The sequence below is a fragment of the Tremella mesenterica genome, assembly GCF_000271645.1.
Source record: "Tremella mesenterica DSM 1558 unplaced genomic scaffold TREMEscaffold_15, whole genome shotgun sequence".
NCBI classification, from domain to species: Eukaryota; Fungi; Basidiomycota; class Tremellomycetes; order Tremellales; family Tremellaceae; genus Tremella; species Tremella mesenterica.
In genome coordinates this window covers 367,918-386,468 of record NW_006711239.1, presented here as the reverse complement: position 1 = coordinate 386,468, position 18,551 = coordinate 367,918, and the positions used below count along the sequence as shown (strand labels likewise).

The following is an 18,551-nucleotide window of genomic DNA, read 5'->3' as shown; positions in this document are numbered from 1 at the left end:
TACGATAGATGGCAGTGAGATCATGACTGCACTTTGTATACGGCCGAGATCATGATTGCACTCTGTATACGGCCGGGACATGGACTCGAGTCTCGCCGGTCGGAGCATCCTTCTCGTTTTGGGATGGAGAATGAGTGATTCTTTCTCACCAACCCCTTCTTTCCATTATTCTCTCCCCTGCCATGTGTAAGGACCAGACGTCGGAATAGTCTGCGTCGATGAGCTGTGACAATGAGGCCTTGTAGGGAACAAACCTAGTGATGTAGTGTATTGAAGAGATCTGTGAGATCGATGAGATGTATGTCAAATGATATAACTAGGAAAACACAAAATACATTCAACAAGACATTGCTGAGAAAAGACTACGTCTATATACTAAAAAGAGAGCGGGATGATACCGATGAAGAGCATGCGTAGTTTGAAATGAAGTTGAGGTAAAATAGCAGAGGAAGAGCGATGATAGTTATCGAGACGGAGATGTAAAAAAGGGTAGAGGTGTCGAAGGATGGGTACCAGGCGTAGTACCAAACGGAGTAAGCCCGTACGCGGGAATGGAGACGGGGACGGGAATAGAAAAAGGAGTACGACTACCAGGTAAGGTACCTGTGATATCGCGTGATCCTGACACCATGCCCATCACTCAAAAACCTGTCGATAGTGATTGCTAGAGCGGTAGACGCTGACGGTTGTACCAGGTAGTTCTCAGCTCTGTATAATGGAATGCATGATACTAGTCACCTACCTGATAGTTCTCAGCTCTTTATAAAGCAATATAGAACTACCAATGGAAAAACAATGTGGTAGTATGAGACGCCGGTTATCACGATGACATGGATTTCAACAAAACCAGGGTACCAAGATGATGCTGATGACTTTGCAATGAAAGAATGGACCATTCTGCGTCGAGGGTGATAAAGCTACTTGTAAAGACTTGGACTAGTTGCGAGATGATGCAAGGATCGAAGCAAGTAGTTCAAGGAGTTAACACTAAATTTGGCAAATGTATATGAGAACTTGTATGTTGAGACAGACAAGATACATTTGTCAAGGTTGTTCTAAGCTATGCACTACCCTTATGTATGTTAGGGACACCGCCGGAGACGGACAGCTACGGAGCTGCACGGACCCTATCGTTCCCAGCCAGAGACATTCCACTCCGGAGTGGTCTGAGTCCTTTGACAGACCCAGCTGGAGGATCATCATCATATGAGATGAGGAAGAGCATGTCATACATAGCGTATGGGAAACATATGATCTAAACTCTCTTACATGTGAGCAGTACTTCTGCATGAATTTCTCTTCCACTTTGACCCAAATATGATTTGTTCCTCAACACCAATACTTCTTGCCTCTTGGGCCAATATCTTGAGTTGATTGTGCGGAATCTGAAGCCACTGTTGAAGTAGTTATATACCCACACAACTTCCAGAGCTTACTAACATAGACTATCAATGACAAGAGGTGTCATCTAGGTTTACTAAAATGGTATCATATTTCTGCATGACTAGGATCAGAATCTCTGGCTGGGTCCGGACACCTCTGGAGGTGCATGGTTCTCTGGCTGGGTCCAAAGGGGGTGTTTTGAATTGTGCAGCTCCAGAGGTGCACGTCTCCGGCGGTGTCCCCAACATGTACATGGAGTGAGAGTGTAGTGTGAATAAGGGTGGCTGGTAGTGTTTATTGGTGGCGGGTAATAGAGACGGTTGAGTATTACCCTGACTAGCAACTTTGACGCGCGTGGTCATGACAACCATGGTCACTCCACAGTGGCTGACCCATTCCAATAGATAGACATCCGACCCACTCATTCACCAGGGTGTGACATGGACCCACATGACAGGAAATGAGAGACTCATAGGTCAAGTTCTGACTGAACTTTTAGTTGGCTGGGGAATCTGAGCCTGGGAAGGGTCTCACAGGCCTTCTTCTCATCCCTGCTTATCTGACTTCCATGAGGAGTGCTGTTACTGGGTGTTTTGCTCACCTTGTGAAGGTAGTGTTTCATCAACCAGTGTTCAACTTGATCCACACATGTGTCATGCTCGCACAATCATCAAGAACCTAGTGACTGGACTTGATTCTGATCATGAGACACAATGGGAGGAATTTAGGATATGGGACTAATGGTGTTGCTATTGTGCTATTTGCCCCTTTACCCATCACATGCTCCTGAGAGGGTTCACATGTGAAGGTTTCCACTGCAGTTGAGGGATCGTGATCACATCAAACGACATCATCCTGTCTAGTGAGAATACATCTCACCTTCAGGAATATCACTGTGTAGCTGGTACTGCAAGGCGCTCAAACTTGTGTGTCCCAACTACAATCTGGGGAGAATGATGAATAGGAATAACTGCAGGCACATGGCATAAGTAACTAGGGGAGAATCATGAGCAGAAAGATCTATGAACCCATTCGTAGACAATTACAACTGGACAGTGCACTTTGCAGGTCACTTGAGTTGTATCATTGATATGTTGCTACCTGATAGGATGAGAGACCTTGGATGCGGTTTCTGGACTCTTGGGTGTGTTCCTGTGAGCCTCATGAAGTCTCCCGCCAAGTCAACACAGTTGGGAGGACCAACGGCTGCAGGCTGCACCACATTGGACTTGGCCCATTGTGTGTATTGTTGGTATGTGTTCTTACCCAGTATATGGAAGTCTCTTAGTCCCCCATATTCTCCTTCAACACTATCCAAGCCTTGGAAATCAGATTTTCCTCTGACATCTTCAGTGTCTGGGTCATTGCTTTGTGGTCCCAAATCTCCAAGCTTTCTGTGAGTCCACTTGGTGTTTGGCCCTCAACAGTTTTTGTGTGATTAAATGTTGCTTCTACCTGCCTCATGTGAGAATGATGTTTGTCATAGTTTGTGGGTTTGTGAATGCAAATGAGGTTCACAGATGGCATATTGTTACGATGCAGTCGTAACCCAGACCACATATAGATAGTCATGTATATTGAAGTGACAGGCAGGTACATAGTATTGTATTACAAACTGTACTGCAGACTGTACTACAGACTGTACTGCAGAAACTGTGTACAACTGCATTACAAATGGTAGTACAAACTGTAGTACCACCAGCACTTGGCATTACCATTGCAATACAGATGGTAATGCACTAAATAGTATATAAACCCTCTTGTAGGATCCTCTATCTTAAGGATCAATATATTTTCTTGACACACACAAAACTCTCGACTTACTCTTTACTAACCATCCTCCTCATCCACACCCCTCTCTTTGCCATCGACCCATCCTTTTCCCCCATCTCCACTTGCCCAATCCTTCCAAGTCTTCTAGTTGTCCGACCAACTTCACAAGCCACGAGTTATACTCTGTCCGTCATAACTCAAGCTCGTACACGGTTTTAGTCCACCTGTCTCTTGTGCAATTGAGATCTGCTATCAGTACCTAGGGCAGTCATCAAGCTCTACGAGCCAGAGACTAAAATCCTTCAGTACCCAAGGCAGTACTTTGCTACCGCAGTCTACCCGCAGGCGTGACATGCGCAGGAAGGCTCTTGACCTTGTCGAAGGTGTTTGATGAATAGCAATGCAGAACTGTCGGGAATATACGACTGATGATGATGAAGCCGCAATGGCGTATCTCAAACAGTCTTAAAGACAACAGCAAGTTAGAGTAGAGAGCTAGAATTGAAGATGACAATTGATCAGAGAGACAGAGAAAGAAACAGAGAGCTAGAACCACTATTTATAGACGTAATCCTCCAAACTGAGCCTAAAATCCCTTCCTCTCCTCTCCTACTTCAAGGGGGGAAACCCTGTGGAAACCCTGAATCAAAAGCAGTGTCTTAAACGAATTTCAGAAGGCTCTGAGCCATTCTGAAAGTGTTACGGGGTCACGACAAATCAAGAGAACTCTATCAAATTTGCCGGATTAGGATGGAGGAAAGCGGGAGTTGGAGGCAGTGCTACATTAGGTAGGGACGGGTTTTGCCCTTTTTGAGATTTCCCCACTGGGTTTGCTCAAAAGCGGTTTTTCACCTGTCCGAGTATGTATGTAGACGCTTGCAGCAGGAGAGGACAGGACAAGGACAAGGATACCTGTAGACAGTATATAGTACAATCAGCAAGGTACCAACTTTGCTGATTCTTCAATATCACCATTTGGCTACATCGATTGCAGAGGAGAGACGATCCATCACATAGCACCACAGACACATAGACTTCCACAAGACTTTCATCGAGTTCGACCCAACCTGCGACTCAGTCGTCGTGTTTCCAGTGCGTTACAGATACATACAAATCGAGATACATTGCCATCAGAGAAAAACCCCAATTAGAGTAACTGCGTCAAAGTACGCCGTAGTTACACTCCTTTCAATGCCTGCACCCTTTTGTTTGGGTGAGATGTCGAAGCCGTAGTGTCAAGTTAGCTGAGGTTTGTTGGCCGTTGGTCTGCTAGAGAGAAGTTATTTGACGGTCGTGACAACTTAACTTGTTTTGTATCTGATCAGTCGATCTTTTAGTTGGACAGCCTGACTTGGACATCCACTCAGAGCATTCCCTAGCCATCCCCAGCTTCTTCTTACCCCCTAGGCCATGTTGATACTTCTTAGAATTGTCCCCGATGGCTGACTATTCAACAAGGTAGTCAAGGGAACAATACTCCCCGTCTCCTTGGTCTTTTGACCATCCTGAACCTGCTGGGGGGTCGTCCTGACTGTCCTCATTGTCCCTGTTCCTCCTTTGCTGAGTTCTAGTGATGGTTGACAAGCGGTGGACGGGTTATGGGGAATCTAGTGGGATCAGCAAAGGTGTGTGAAGGGGGTTTAACGACATATTCACAGGTGGTGATGGTGACCTCAAACTACCACCCCCCAAAGTGTCCATAGTATCAGCCTGAAGCTACAGCTCTCCTCTTTCAGATTCTGGGCTTCTTGTTGAGTAAAAGTGTCTCTATACCAAGGTACAACAACTCCACGGTGATGGTGAAGACTCAACGGTCACATTTTGGCACGAACTACCTCGTGACACCCCGAATATCACACCAAGAACGACCCTCATTTGACCAAAGGAGGAAGGAGATGGCCCCGGACCGGGGTAGTTGGATGAAGTGCGTCAAAGTACGTCTGAGCGCGAGAGGGTTGGGTGAAGATCTAGGAGGAGTAGATAATATTAGCTGAGAAGATCGCTGAGGTTCTTCAGCGGTCCTTGATTGTTGTCAGTAGTGAAAGATTGATAGAGATAGCTACAATATAAATTGGGATACATCGCCATCAGTAAAACCCCCTTTTAGATAGAGTAACTACGCCGAAGTACGTCGTAGTTACCTCCCTTTCGACGTCTGCGCCCTCCTGGTTGGGTGAGACATCGAGCTAGAACCATCAAGTTAGCCGAGGTTCGTCGACCGTTGGTCTATTGGAAAGAAGTTATTTGACGGCCGTGACACCGAGGTACCCTCGCTTATTAGTTTGTCCGATCTGAGCGGAACTGAGGACACGGAACCTGGTACATGTCGGCCGGAGCTTGGGATGACAACAGATGACGATAGATGACGACAGATGACGTGATTGATGTATACAATGTCGAGTCAGGTTGACTCAGTGATGGGAGGGTGATTAAGGTTGAATGGTGATCCACATGTTGTACGATGGAACGAGTTGAGACGAGTTGAGTAAAGTTGACTGGACTTGAGTGGATGATATGCACGTGGTATGCACAGATATTCGAGGGTTATGACAGTACTCCTCAGCTCTACGAGCCCGAGACAAGTATTGGGTTACAGCCCCATGCCAGTCACCTTGCCTACCCCTTGGGGATTAGACCCCATCCGTGACAACAGGAGTAGGTGAACACAATGGAGAACAATGGATGAAGGACGCAGGGGTTCAGGGGTAAGTGTTCCATGTGTGAGAGTGTAAGAGAGAACAGTTGGAATTGTTGTTGAAGATCAAGAACAGTGAACCTAAGGCAAAGGGGGTCAGGGGTAAGTCTTCCAGATGTGTTTTGAGTGTGGGAACATGGGCAAAGACTATCTTAGGTCACAAGTAGGTGATGTATGACAGAGAGTGTGCTGGAGATGCAGTGACTGAACAGAATCATAGGCAACCCAGTGTTAATTTTTGTTGATAAGAAAATCCAACCAAAGCCAATGATTGTGGCAAGTCCGAGTTGAGTAGCATCAGGGCGAGCTTTTCAACCAGTGCCACATCTTTTGGCGTTGTACGGAGTATGCATCACTTTCGCTCCGGACAAGTATCTCTCTCATTCATCATCGTTCCTACCATCATCTACCTTCAATGCTGTCAAGTGATGGTCTAGCTGAATGCTACCACACTATACAAATGGGCAGTTTGTGGATGCCACATGGGTATCGAGGTGGTGGCATGATTACTTGTTCATATGTAGTCTCGAGCAAGCCCATAATATCCATCTAGTGCCAGTAGCTGGTCACTTGTCCCTAATACGACTGCATCTGAGGGGAGACGGAATTGTGATGTGACAGTTTCCACAGCTTGAGATAGGAGTGACCTGAGAGACTGCTGACCATCCTGTTGTGCCAGCCACTTTTCACTTTTGGTCCTCAGGTGAGTCTCAGCTGCCCTGGCTATGTTTTCAGCCTGCTCCCTGGAATTGCCTTTGTGAGTATGCCCAACAACGACTGGCGTTGAGGTGTTGATTCCATGGACAATTCCATAAACAAGCCTAACTATCAGCCAAAAGAGTTCTCAACACAAGACTTGGTGTGAACTCACGTGCGTTTTGTAAGAGGGACAGGCTGTATTGGGACAAATGAGACGGCCACTGTGATGAGTCTCTCCAAGGTAGTCCAAGCCCCAGTTGGGTTGGAGTCAGGTGGTACTGTGCCTGCAATTTGTTCTGTGATGAGGCGGGCCAGTTGTGTTAGATTCTCCTGGGTGTCTGGACGTGCAAGCAGTGCCTCGTCTGCACTTGTTGAAGGTTTTTGTGCCCGGAAAAGTGCCTTGATGCCCTCACTGACCTGCTTTGTATCAGCCGTCACAGAGTCGTGGGTTGCAGAACCTTCTGTCACTGCCCGCTTATGCTTCTTAAGAAGGCTACATATGTCATCTGCCTGTGGGTGTCTCCCCAGAAGTGCACGTATGGTGTCAGTCACTCCAAGTGCCTCAGCATTGAGTTTCATGTCTTCTATCATTCTGTATCTTGCTGCTAATTGACGTGTCTGAGTAGTTGAGTCAGGTTGCATATAGTTGTCCATAGCAGCTTGTAAAGGTTGAAGGATGAGTGTAGCCATTGCCTTGGACTTGATCTGTGCGCCCACATATGTTTCCACACTTCTAGCTCCTCCTGTGCCTTTTGTCAACCAATTCATCTGTTGTTGTGAGCACCCTTGGACACTGTCTACTGAGCAGACTCACATAATCCTCATGCTCAAAGTTTGTGACTGCACCAATCACACCAAAGTCAAGCCCCCACTGTTTCTCTGTGACACCCTTGGCTATTGTCATCGCTGCCCGAAAATATGAGGGAGTCTCAGCAATTTCCTCACTGTATTTGGCCAGAGCACTTGACATAGTGGTAGCAACCCCGTCTTGCTGAATTGCTGAGGTTCCATCAGGGAATCCCACAACTTTGGCCCTTGGGTCCTTACTCCAGGCCCCTGAGACCACAATTCTCCAAGGATACTTCATGAAAGATGAGACACGGAATTCCCTGCCTGTCAGTCTCTAAACTATTGAAGACAACAACAATCAATGTGATGGGATTTGAGCTACTTACAGCCCGCTCCAATGCTCAATGTTGTAATCAATGCCTGCTGGTGGCTGCTCCTGCTCTGATGTCTTCTGCGGCAGTGTCAGTGCATCTGACTTCATCTGTAAATATGAGCTCTTTCCATGAGACTCCTTTGATCAACATACAAAATCATCATGCTCAAAATCTGTGACCATGGCAATTGCCCCAGGTTGCAGACCCAATGATGTGTGTGTTTTCTCAATGGCTGTTGCTATCCCAATGCGGAATTCATTTGGATCTTTGGCAATCTCGGCCCGGTGTTCAGCCAAGAAAGTCTTTATGGTCAAAGCAACCATCTCTGCCTCCTCTTTGGTGGACTCAGGTGGCTGGCCTACAACTTCAATGCTGGGCTCTCCCCAAACGTTGGAAACTGCAAGCCTCCACGTAGACTGCTCAAAGTTTTTCCTGCGGATCTGTCTGTCTGTGAGCCAGTTGTAGATACTCACAGGACCATGTGTTGCAATAGACGGAAATGCAAGAGGTCTCAAGTGACTTACAGATCTGTATTGTTGATGTCATAATCATAAGTTGATAAGTTCTCAGGGATTCCACTTATGGTATGCCTGGAACTGGCATCCTCGGCGGCCGCGTCCAAATCTGTGTGCATTTGTGATTGTTATCGACGAAAACGATTTCCGTCAAATTGTATCTGCGGGTGAACAATATTCTATGAGGGTGAGTAGATCAAGTGTGATGAGAGCTGAAGCAAAGTGAAGCTTTTATATCTTTTCAAGTGTCCAAATTATCTCTCCAATTACCTGAGTTGCAATGCTTGAAGGTCTCAACCTTTGTCTCTCCCTTCATCCTTCTCTGCATCGCCTCGCGCGTCATAGTCAAATTCTAGCCTCTCTGTTTCCTTCGAAACACAGCCACACGGTGGCTGCACTGCCTGGCGGGTCGACGAACGTGAGAACGTGAAATGGTGAGATCCTGTGATCATGGGCCACGGTGCTTGGATACGGAGCTTGGATACGAGACGGTCGGAACATCGTAAGAAACCCGAAGGCAAAAGGTCAGAGGGAAAGTTTAAGTCGTACGAAAATCGATATGACGTGCATGTGAACATTCTCACAACTGTCCAATACGTTGTTGTACTCTTTCCTTGAGATTAGAATCTGTATACGTCAGTCATTCTCCACATTGACAAGATCCGAAATCCGATTCGACCGGGGGGTATGTGGAGTCGACGACGTGAGAAAGCATAGCTTCGGAGATAGTGTGAGAACGCATAGCCTTAAAAGTGGAGTAAAACTCTTCGACACAGCTCGGGGAATGAAGTGGTGAAAGGCGATACATCGTGAGAAATGAGCGAGAAAGAGATGAAGTGAAAGAAGCGATGAATGAACGATGAAAGGAAAAGATTTAAACTACTTACAAGCGTTCATGATAGTTTGTTCGTTGATGACTATGTCCGTCGTATCTGCTTTGGGACGTGATACTCTAGCTGCTATGGCGGCAGCGTCAGTTTCGAGGATTATTCTATCATATCAGCTTTCCCGTAGGTTGTAATAATGAGTGGAGAGTGTGATAATGGATTTGATCTGACGGACGTGCACGAAATCATGATCGAGGACACCTTCCTTTCGCTGAACTGAAAGAGGTAATTTCGAATAAGATGAAACACTTACCCATCATCGATAGTCTCGTCCGCTGCTAGAAGTACCAAGTCTAGACCTTCGAGAACGTTACGTTTTTCGATTTGGCCACGAAGAAGTAAGCTAACAGCGTCGTGGAAGGCCGTGAGGGTGAGTTGAAGCATGAGTTCGTTTGACGTGCCTAATGGACCGACGAGGATGAAATGAAGATCTGTGGTAGTTCGCGTGAGGACCAGGTGGGGAGGGAGGGGATGGATTTCGCCTATTGAGTGTGAGCCAAAATTCCCAGATTTTCATGGTCGACCCTATCGAATACACAGGCTAGGGGTGATATGTCCATGAGGACGAATATGACAAGATAAGTATGATGAACGGGTCGACTAGAACGGGACGACACAATTTGGTTGGTTCGTATCCTGGAGACAATCGCGTGGACACAGATTGAAGACGTTGCCAGACTAGCCTCAATCGGACTAGCCTATTCGGGTGTTTCATGGCGGTCATCCGTTTCATGTGGTGGATCCGCAGTGGCTGTCTTCGACGAGAAGAGGAGCAGGGAAAGTTCAGAATCAAGAATCGGAAATTGAGAGGAGACAACAGAACAGAGGTAATCGAGAACTGAGGACGGGAGAAAGATGTTAAAGAGGAGAAAATCAAGATAAGAGGAATGAATATCGACAAGAAAGTTCTCAGTAGAGTAGGGAGAGAAAGTTAAAAGAGAGGGATGAGATCAAAGAGACGTCTCCACCCAAAAAAGGCAAGAGAGATCAAGTGAGAATAGACTCACCTCCCCCTCTTCGAACCTTTTCAAAAACACTTTTCTCAAAAGTTTTCTGTTCTTTCAAACTACTCAAACCCATCCCAGGTCCTCCACTCCCTACTCCCAATTCACCCGCTATACCACCTTGTCCCTGTCCCTGTCCTTGGGTATGTACCCCGGAATGGGGTACACCGTGAATAGCATGATTACCTAAATGAGGAGGAGAGTAGTATTTGGTCAATACACGTTGACCTTCGGTATCGAGGATTAGAAGGGCTGTGATTGTGTATAATGATAGATTGGTCTATTATCGTGATCGTATTGTTGAGGTGTGTGTAGGTATTCAGAGTGGATGATCGGAGCGGAAGGAGGAAGGGTAGGAGAGGGAAGGAAAGTTAGAGAAGAAGGGGGGGGGGGGGGGGTTGGGGGGAGAAGAGTCAGACAGAGGTGTATGAGTCAAGGAGTGAATGAGATCACGGGAGGGTGATTGGTGGTATGTTGAGTTGAGTGAGGGGTCAAAAGAATGTGATGATATAGCCGATTACATGAATAAGATTGGAACTTGAAGAGATTCGAGAGAGATGATGGGAGGGAAAGAGGGTTGATCGGTATGAAAATTTGAGAGAGAAATGTGATGGAAAGGTTGGACAAGAGGAAGAGGGGTGGAATGTGTGATAGGTATGGAATGAAATGATAATTCCCGAGTGAAGTCGACATGATGATATAAACAAGATGACCATGGGATAGAAGAGCACCGGTTAGCTCTGCATCTGAGTTCAGTACGATAATCACTCACCATGATGTCTCTCTCTCTATTCTCACTCAAGTTATAGCGAAAGAACAAGAACTCAGTCCGAGTTGAACCTGGAGTGACGAGCGTGGAGGGCGCCCTCAAAGAGCGGAATCAAATTGAGTACCTCTGTATCCTCTACCATGTGGGTGAGTGAGACGTAGGCAAGATACGCAAGATGGGTAATAGCTCAATGACCCAAACAAACCTATACACAATGCAATGCATATACCTATTCCTCCATAGTAACATCCTCCGTCGTAGTCGCTGATGCATCAACGGGAGGTACCTCTCCCTCTCCCTCAGCCGCCGGCGCCTCTTCTTCCTGAGGTCCATCCTCTGGCTCACCCCTACTTCGTCGCCAGGCCCTTAACAACACATCTACATCTTCATTCTCCCACACTCTAAAAGCACCTTTACGAGCGGCGGCAGATGTTGAGTTCTCCACTTCGGGAGAATGAGGACCGATGATGGCTATGGATGTGTTGGCGATGGTGAGGTGTTTGTCTTGTTGCAAAGTGTCGGCGAGGGCGGAAAGACCGTGGTTGATCAATTCGGCAAGGGTGGCTGAGTATCAACATAAGTTTCTTTACCCCTCCATATTTTTCACATTCTCGGAAGACGAGGGGAATGGATAGGTAGATTTGATGACTTACAATCTTCAAAAGAGGCAAAGTTTTGTTCGAGATAGGTTTTTGCACTTTGACTACGGGCGCCTATAGAATGGGCGTAGTACTCAAACGATGTGCCGGTTGGAGAGAACTCGAACAGGTGGGGGCCAGTCTCCTGCAACGTCAGCTCGAAGCCTGGTAACAAGAGTGGAGCTGCAACATAACAAAGAAAGAATAAACGCCAGCTACATGTCGACTCCATCGAGACGAAGCGTCCCACGCCGTTGAGGATACATGGTGAAGAGCTGCATGAAGAACTCACGTCTTCTCCAATGATCAAGAACCCGACCCCATACGGTCGTTTACCGTAATATTGTGTGTTTGCCTGGGCACCTGATCATTAGCATGGATTCATAAGACCAGCAAAAGAGACAAGCGGCTGCCTCTTTATTGTTCGCCCTCACCCCAAAAGAGGGTTCAAAAGGCGAAACTACCTGAAAGAAGGCGCGTGGGAGCCACACGCATGATCAATGAGAAGTAAACTCACGATCCGCAATACCTTGAACCATCCGGAACACAGGCATAGGTCGAGCGTAAAGCATACGAGAATACATAGCTTGTTGTCGCATAAAGTTACTACATGTCAATCCAACATTTCACTTGCAATACCCTCGTAATCTCAGTAGTCCTTCTTCGGAGAAGAACATTGTTGGTATACCGACTGAGAACACTCACCTCAACACCCTCGCATCGGACGTCAAACCGGCGATAGCCACTCCTACATGATCGTCAATCCTGATCAATTTCTTCTGGTACGTTGCGAGCTCTCCCGTAGAACGCTAAGATCAGCATCGTCTTCTTCTGAGCACTCCCACATTGCATACGTCAATGCAGCTTCGGGCCAACAGCAGTCTGAACCCCCTTGAGAGTGGTTGATTTCAAGAATGCATGAGTCCATGGACGTTCACCCAGAGATCTCGGGGATCTGACATTGGAGGTATACAGACTAGACGATGGAAAGAGTGAGGCATGACAAGGAGGAGAGACGAAAAGTGAAGAGCCCACCTTGAGAGTCAAGAGAACCGCATGTGTTTTCGATCTCAAACCAATGGCCGCAGAACCCTGTTTGACGGCTTCTAGGGCGTATTCGACCTGATGGAGTTTACCTTGAGGGGACTAGTCGTGAGTATAACTTTCACGCTATGACAATTCCATCTTCTATTTTCAACCCCCTCTTCAACTGACACCTCACTCGCTCCTTCGAACCTCTACAGAAAAGAGGACTGAGAAGAATGTGACGATAGTCAGCTGGTAGATGAACCCTCTATCTTGTAGCAGAACTTATGTTCGGCCTCATCAAAGTGTGATGGAGATAATACATGTTGGTCATATGTGATAGTTGAGTATGACGTGAAGAGGGGAAGGGGACACTGACAAAAGTAGTATTATCCGAATCGTAAGAATTGCGAAACTATTCATCAGCTACCATCTATCCAGAGTTGGTTACTTACCATATTGCTAGCCCAGACTCTCTTACCCAAGTCTGTAGTCTACAAAACGGGGTAGTGAGTAGATTAGGGTCAGATATCAAGTAGAGGGAAGAAGGGTAAGGAGGTGATATAGAAGAAACGAGGTGGAATGAAGAGAGAGTTAACTTAGCAGCGTCAGCGTTGTGCGAGCGACGCGCGGTGCCCCCATTTGGTACTTTTATTATTCTTTTCATTTTTATCTCGATTTACTCCCAAGATTTCTTCGTCCACCCCTTCCCCCTTTCCCCTGCTGGGCAGCTGCTGGACCTTCTCTCATTACAAGTAAGAATAAGAACAAGAGATATATAAAGATGAGACCTTTATCAGAAGATGAAACAAAAGCTGTTTTCGAGAGTAAGTATTCAATCTATCCTATGTCATACCCGGGTGGTGGGGAACGATACAGATCCAATACTTAACACTTAGAACTCGCAAATTACATCGGCAAAAACTTGGTTCATCTCATAGATAGACCAGAAGATGACGCTCATGTTTTCCGATTACATAAAGATAGGGTTTATTATTTACCTTTACCAATGTTACATTACGCCACGAGTATAGCCAGACCTAATTTGGTCAGTTTGGGTACTTGTATGGGGAAATTCAGTAAGACTGGGAAATTCAAATTGGGTGTTACTTCTTTGGATTGGTTAGCTAGGTATGCGAAACATAAGGTGGGTTCATGGGTTCTTCTCTCTTGCTTCACTTTCTCTTTCCTTTCATCACTCTCACTTATTCATTCTCTTCATAATCTTATATTCTGCTTTTTCCGCGATTTTCACTCTTGAGATGAAAAGTTTGGACCATCCTACGACTCTTCTCGTCGTCTCAGCTATACCGACCGTCAAGTGATATTACTGCCAGCCTAATCATACTCTGTCCTACCAGCTGTGTGACTGGATCATTTTTGAGACGGAGTGCGTCACTTGTAGTGCTGAGTCTTTGTGAAAAAGATAGGTTTACACAGGGGTCATCCTGGGATAAAGACTTTCACTATCAGTTTAGATGGTCTGCAGGGAGAAACAGAGGTTTTCAAGGGGAGAGGGGTAGAGGGTCAGAGTGTCGGAGGGAGTGAAAGAAAATGTTGACCGAGTTGATATGGATAAAACCCGCTGGAGAACTCCCATTCTTATATGGAAACCATATCGTCAAAGCTCATTTAGGACGGATAACAGAGGATACACCGGAACATCAAGGTGTTGTAGTGTATAATATGGCTGATGTGCCATTGGTGAGTTAATCATATACTTTTCTTCTATCCCTTCCTCGCGAACCTCTTTTCCTCATTGTACATTTTCCCAATACCACCCCATCTTTCTCAACACGACCTTTTCATCAGTCATCCTTCCTTCTTGGAGCATTCTTTTCTGGCTTGAATGCGATCGGTGGGGGGCCAAACATGAACCCCCTGCCCCTTGATCCACCATGCGGTTGCTGATCAGACCACGAGAAGAGCGCTACAGATCGAGACTGTGACTGACGTACAGGGCTTCGGAGTCACCGCCAGGTCCACATTGGACACTCGGAAATTGGATCCATCAGGAATCATAGTTTTTCATCAAGCTGATGTTGGGGAATTTCTTCGAGATGAGGATACTATGTTTTGAAGATACCTCCTCCATTCTATATAGTGTATCTCCTTCTCTCGTTTCATCGAATCCTAGTCGTACTTTCCCCTCTGACAGCCATCTTCTGCTCCTTCATCCTTCCACTCACCTGCAACTCTGCCTCTCTTCGTCAAAACCTTTGCCCGCTTCCTCCGATCCTCCTCCATTTCAATAAACCACTTCACGTTCATAGCATGATATGATATGTATGTAACGTACTTCCGTCCCGTGTACCAAGCTAGTATGTATCCCTCATTCCGCCCTAGGGTCAATTTGTGTAGATCCATGATATGTCTCAGAAAGAAGATCGACGTCACGTGATTCCAATGTGGAGGTCGACGTAGTCTTCTATTTGTGAATCCGGATATTCGTAACCTTACCCTACTCGTATTCACCTGTACATACTCCCAGTAAACTCACCCAATACTTAGTATCTCGCATCTTGTATCTTGTCACATATGTCCCTTCAACTGTCTAGTTTGTAAAAAGAAAAGGTAGATCAGGAAATAGATTCTGAGCCGAAGTAAATAGATAAAAACATGCTTTCCCAACCTATCAACTTTCCTAAATGGATAGAAGAGAATAAACATTTATTAAAACCACCTGTTGGTGAGTCATCCTTTTTCCTCTATACTCAAAATCCACTCTCCATAAATCTCCCTCGATGCTCCATGCCTTCACTTTCCCATCTGCCTCATCCACCCAATCTTCACACTACCAAACCTGACCTCATCTATAGATCCGTTTCCCAGTCTCAATAACATAAGATATCTCAAACGATGAATCATCAAATGCACCAACATCACATATAAAGTATAATGGTGACTACCCACACCTACAACAAAGATACTTTTCCGGAACTCGAAATCATATACAAGAATTTTGATTCGTAATAGGATTCATAGAGGGAAAATGTTAAAGTGAACGAAGCTGATATAGAATTATTACAGGTAACAAACTTCTATTTCGAGGAGAAAACTTTCTCACAATGATCGTCGGAGGTCCTAACACCCGTGTTGATTTTCATGTGAATACTACTGAAGAATGGTTTTATCAATATAAAGGAACTATGGTATTAAAAGTTGTTGAAGAGGGACAGATCAAAGATATTATTATTGAAGAAGGTGATATGTTTTTATTACCTGGTAAGTATCCTTTTATTATTCTTCTTCCTCGTTTTAACATAACTACTCTTTCTACATGTTTTGATTACTGCCCCCTGATCCTACGTTAGGGAAACAATGATCATTCTACCTTGTCATTACACGCTTTATCTCTTCATCTTGATACCCAATTCGAACTCATCCCGCCACTTTTGAAATCTCATTGTGATCAATCCCCGCTATCTAGGCTCTCCCCCTCTCCCACCCCTCTCTTCCGATTCTCCCTCCCCATCATCTAGTAGCCCAAACTTCTTGTTCTGTCTGACTATACAATCCTCAACATCTTCACGTCAACAAACTACCCTGTAGCATATCTCAATATGAAACTACATACGAACCTCTCTCGTAGTGGTGGGATCTTGGAAGAGGGGCTAACTCACGTTCAATGCTGATTAACAGCTAACACACCTCATTCTCCTCGTAGGGTAGAAAATACAATTGGGATAGTGATGGAAATGGTACGACCTGGTGAAGCCATCGGTATGTTTTTTCCCCTCTTCTCTTCTCTACATACAAATTTCCCTTCTCATTTTTATTTCTTTCCACTCACACTTCATCCCCTCTCTCCGATATTCCATCCCACATAATCCCTAACAGACCTCTTGACCATACCTTTTTCCTGGCTTCGGCCCTTCAGAATCCATCTCGCTTTTCTGATCACAAACCCCTCTCCCCTAAGCGAACCTAGTACCTATGACCCTTTTCTCCGTGATCTTAATTATAGTCGTCTCGAGAATAAAACACCCACAAGTCCCTGGTCTTAACTCCATGAAGATCCACCCGCCTCATCCCATACACACACACAGAGTTCTCAAACTTCCCGCGCGCACGTTCTAAACAGAAAGGAGAATTACTCGAATAGCCTCATCCCATACACAGAACTCCCCCACAAGCACGTTCTAATCATAAGGAAGGAATTATCCGAACAAAATAATTGATAAACAGACACAATGCAATGGTATTGTCCAAACACATCCCACACCTCATTAGTAATGATAAAACAAGTTCAATTTCATTGTTCAGATCTTGAAACTCAATTGAAACCAGTGATAAACTCTTGGATGGAAGATGAAGAAGGAAGGAGATGTAAAGAATGTGGAGAGATAGCTCCTTCGAAACCTTGATTCACTCTTTGATGACAAGTGGTTTTAGTGGTCGTTATCTCTTTGTTTTGTCATTCAGGAAATTTGTCGATTTATCCCTCTGTCTTCTGTCTTCTATCAAATATGTCGATCTGTCCACCTGTCTTCTGTCATCTACGAAGTATGTCGATCTATTCCCCTGTCTTCTGTCATCTACGGAAAATGTCGTCGATTCATCTCCCCGTCATCTGTCGGTGCCACCATGTCAACCTGTCGTTCATCTACAACTCCTGTCATCTATCAATCGTCATTGTCGAAATACATCAACATGGCCTCTACTCAGTATTGTCTTTCAACAGTAGAGTAGACAATTGATGCATATACTGTACTTCTTATTCTTATTCTCCTTCCGTCATTCCATGTTCCACTCGAATGACCGAGATACTAAACTTGACCATGGTCAAACTTCAAAAAGTGCTTCAGAGTACCGAACTAAACTTTTCTGACTAGGTACTATATGCCTATCGTGGTTCTGTAAGATAGGAACATAAATGGGTCATTCGATCCCATATTACGACACATCGTATACATCTCCCGGCTATATTAGCCCCTTAAACCAATTCTCCAGGATCGTCATGAGAACAGAAGCGTGATTTCATGTGAAGTATTCGCGTAAAAATGGAAATGAGGAACACCATCGAGACAAGTGGAGACCAGGGTAGACAGGATTATAAATGTAAGCAAGTTAATAAAACTCACGTGCATATCGTCAAACCCTTCGTTAATCTTGTCTAGAGGTTGATGGTGAGTGACGAATTCGTCTACCCATAAAATCCGGTTCATATAGTCTGACCATCAGCCCTGTCCATAGCTCCAACAGTTCAAGTAGGAAATCAAGATCGCCAAGTAGTATAAGAACTTTGATAACGACCCTCTGTCATCGGAGGAACACATGTCCCGAATTAGAGGGGTGGGAGGGTGGAGAAGATTATACGGTGGGGGGAAGGGGTGAAAGTCGGGAGAAGGTCATCCATCTGGTTCGGGACTCGTGGTCGATCAGGGGGAGAGGGATAGTGACACCAGTGAGCAGTATTGTAGTCACAGTGTTGGGTCATTGTAATGATTGTCTAATTGAACAAAACACAAGGTGGAATATTATTGGCAATTGATGACGAATAATAGAAAGGTTAGAACGATCATCAGGTAGACCAAAGGATGCAAAAGACATGACTTGATCGACCAAAGATATGAAAAAGCAAGAGCACTCCAATTCCGGACAACAGAGTTTTTGAGAAGGTGATGACAAAACCATGCAAAGAGGACAAAATTTTAACTCACCTTCTACTATACCTGGTAACTCGGTACGTCCTTTAACACCCCCGAACGCTGATCCACGCCACACACGACCAGTGACCAGTTGGAATCTATCATCAGTATAGATTCACGTATTTTATACCCTGCAAGAGCTGTTGAATGACTTCTGCATGCACCGAAAAACTTCTTTCGATATAGAACCTCCTCGTGAGTGATTATCCGTCTGCACATTGATCTTCACTGTCTTCCGTCATCTTCATCCTTTAAATCTATCAGATCCTCGGGAAATCTAACAGATATCCATGGGAGATCTGGGGAAAATAGAAACATGGGTGGAAGACGATAGAGTACCAGCTGATG

General features: G+C 45.3%; 7 protein-coding genes across 7 annotated transcripts in view; 3 read left to right on the top strand and 4 right to left on the bottom strand.

Moving 5' to 3' along the window:
• Positions 1-1,500: 1,500 nt before the first annotated feature.
• TREMEDRAFT_65638 (uncharacterized protein) lies at positions 1,501-3,126 on the top strand (the record flags this gene model as incomplete). Its single annotated transcript, XM_007007739.1, has 4 exons — positions 1,501-1,640; positions 2,492-2,635; positions 2,737-2,779; positions 3,022-3,126. The coding sequence occupies 4 exons, from the start codon at positions 1,501-1,503 to the stop codon at positions 3,124-3,126; spliced, it is 432 nt and encodes a 143-aa protein (XP_007007801.1).
• A 3,239-nt stretch (positions 3,127-6,365) lies between these two features.
• On the bottom strand, positions 6,366-8,347 carry TREMEDRAFT_65637 (uncharacterized protein; the record flags this gene model as incomplete). The annotated part of the gene is made up of 6 exons (XM_007007738.1): positions 6,366-6,672; positions 6,723-7,318; positions 7,365-7,659; positions 7,726-7,820; positions 7,866-8,157; positions 8,238-8,347. The coding sequence occupies 6 exons, from the start codon at positions 8,345-8,347 to the stop codon at positions 6,366-6,368; spliced, it is 1,695 nt and encodes a 564-aa protein (XP_007007800.1).
• A 431-nt stretch (positions 8,348-8,778) lies between these two features.
• TREMEDRAFT_45819 (uncharacterized protein) lies at positions 8,779-10,923 on the bottom strand. The gene is made up of 5 exons (XM_007007679.1): positions 10,892-10,923; positions 10,123-10,399; positions 9,369-9,597; positions 9,116-9,219; positions 8,779-8,855 (listed from the first exon to the last, which is right to left on the bottom strand). Exons 1-5 carry the CDS (start codon positions 10,892-10,894, stop codon positions 8,809-8,811), a joined length of 660 nt encoding a protein of 219 aa, XP_007007741.1. The 5' UTR covers positions 10,895-10,923; the 3' UTR covers positions 8,779-8,808.
• A 194-nt stretch (positions 10,924-11,117) lies between these two features.
• TREMEDRAFT_70236 (uncharacterized protein) lies at positions 11,118-13,010 on the bottom strand (the record flags this gene model as incomplete). Its single annotated transcript, XM_007007804.1, has 8 exons — positions 11,118-11,452; positions 11,542-11,671; positions 11,819-11,889; positions 12,044-12,132; positions 12,232-12,335; positions 12,562-12,672; positions 12,932-12,967; positions 13,008-13,010. The coding sequence occupies 8 exons, from the start codon at positions 13,008-13,010 to the stop codon at positions 11,118-11,120; spliced, it is 879 nt and encodes a 292-aa protein (XP_007007866.1).
• Positions 13,011-13,297: 287 nt separating this feature from the next.
• Positions 13,298-14,857, top strand: TREMEDRAFT_72432 (uncharacterized protein). The gene is made up of 4 exons (XM_007007803.1): positions 13,298-13,379; positions 13,452-13,699; positions 14,119-14,256; positions 14,513-14,857. The coding sequence occupies exons 1-4, from the start codon at positions 13,337-13,339 to the stop codon at positions 14,630-14,632; spliced, it is 549 nt and encodes a 182-aa protein (XP_007007865.1). The 5' UTR covers positions 13,298-13,336; the 3' UTR covers positions 14,633-14,857.
• Positions 14,858-15,026: 169 nt separating this feature from the next.
• Positions 15,027-17,271, top strand: TREMEDRAFT_45812 (uncharacterized protein). Its single transcript, XM_007007678.1, has 4 exons — positions 15,027-15,241; positions 15,583-15,777; positions 16,195-16,275; positions 16,741-17,271. The coding sequence occupies exons 1-4, from the start codon at positions 15,172-15,174 to the stop codon at positions 16,917-16,919; spliced, it is 525 nt and encodes a 174-aa protein (XP_007007740.1). The 5' UTR covers positions 15,027-15,171; the 3' UTR covers positions 16,920-17,271.
• Positions 17,091-18,551, bottom strand: part of TREMEDRAFT_70233 (uncharacterized protein) — a gene marked incomplete at both ends in the record, with an annotated part of 4,394 nt that continues 2,933 nt past the window's right edge. The window contains 3 exons of the mRNA XM_007007802.1: positions 17,091-17,174; positions 17,637-17,725; positions 18,216-18,301. Coding sequence (XP_007007864.1) covers positions 17,091-17,174; positions 17,637-17,725; positions 18,216-18,301 — 259 coding nt within the window. The remainder of the gene's footprint in view (positions 17,175-17,636; positions 17,726-18,215; positions 18,302-18,551) is intronic.

Coding starts and splice junctions, on each gene's coding strand:
- TREMEDRAFT_45812 (XM_007007678.1), top strand. CDS start 15,172: ATGCTTTCCCAACCTATCAACTTTCCTAAATGGATAGAAGAGAATAAA. Junction 15,778..16,194: donor TGATATGTTTTTATTACCTG/GTAAGTATCCTT, acceptor GCTGATTAACAG/CTAACACACCTCATTCTCCT. Junction 16,276..16,740: donor ACGACCTGGTGAAGCCATCG/GTATGTTTTTTC, acceptor ATTGATAAACAG/ACACAATGCAATGGTATTGT.
- TREMEDRAFT_45819 (XM_007007679.1), bottom strand. Junction 9,220..9,368: donor GACGAGACTATCGATGATGG/GTAAGTGTTTCA, acceptor CTGATATGATAG/AATAATCCTCGAAACTGACG. Junction 8,856..9,115: donor ACAAACTATCATGAACGCTT/GTAAGTAGTTTA, acceptor TGACGTATACAG/ATTCTAATCTCAAGGAAAGA.
- TREMEDRAFT_72432 (XM_007007803.1), top strand. CDS start 13,337: ATGAGACCTTTATCAGAAGATGAAACAAAAGCTGTTTTCGAGA. Junction 13,380..13,451: donor AACAAAAGCTGTTTTCGAGA/GTAAGTATTCAA, acceptor CTTAACACTTAG/AACTCGCAAATTACATCGGC. Junction 14,257..14,512: donor ATATGGCTGATGTGCCATTG/GTGAGTTAATCA, acceptor ACTGACGTACAG/GGCTTCGGAGTCACCGCCAG.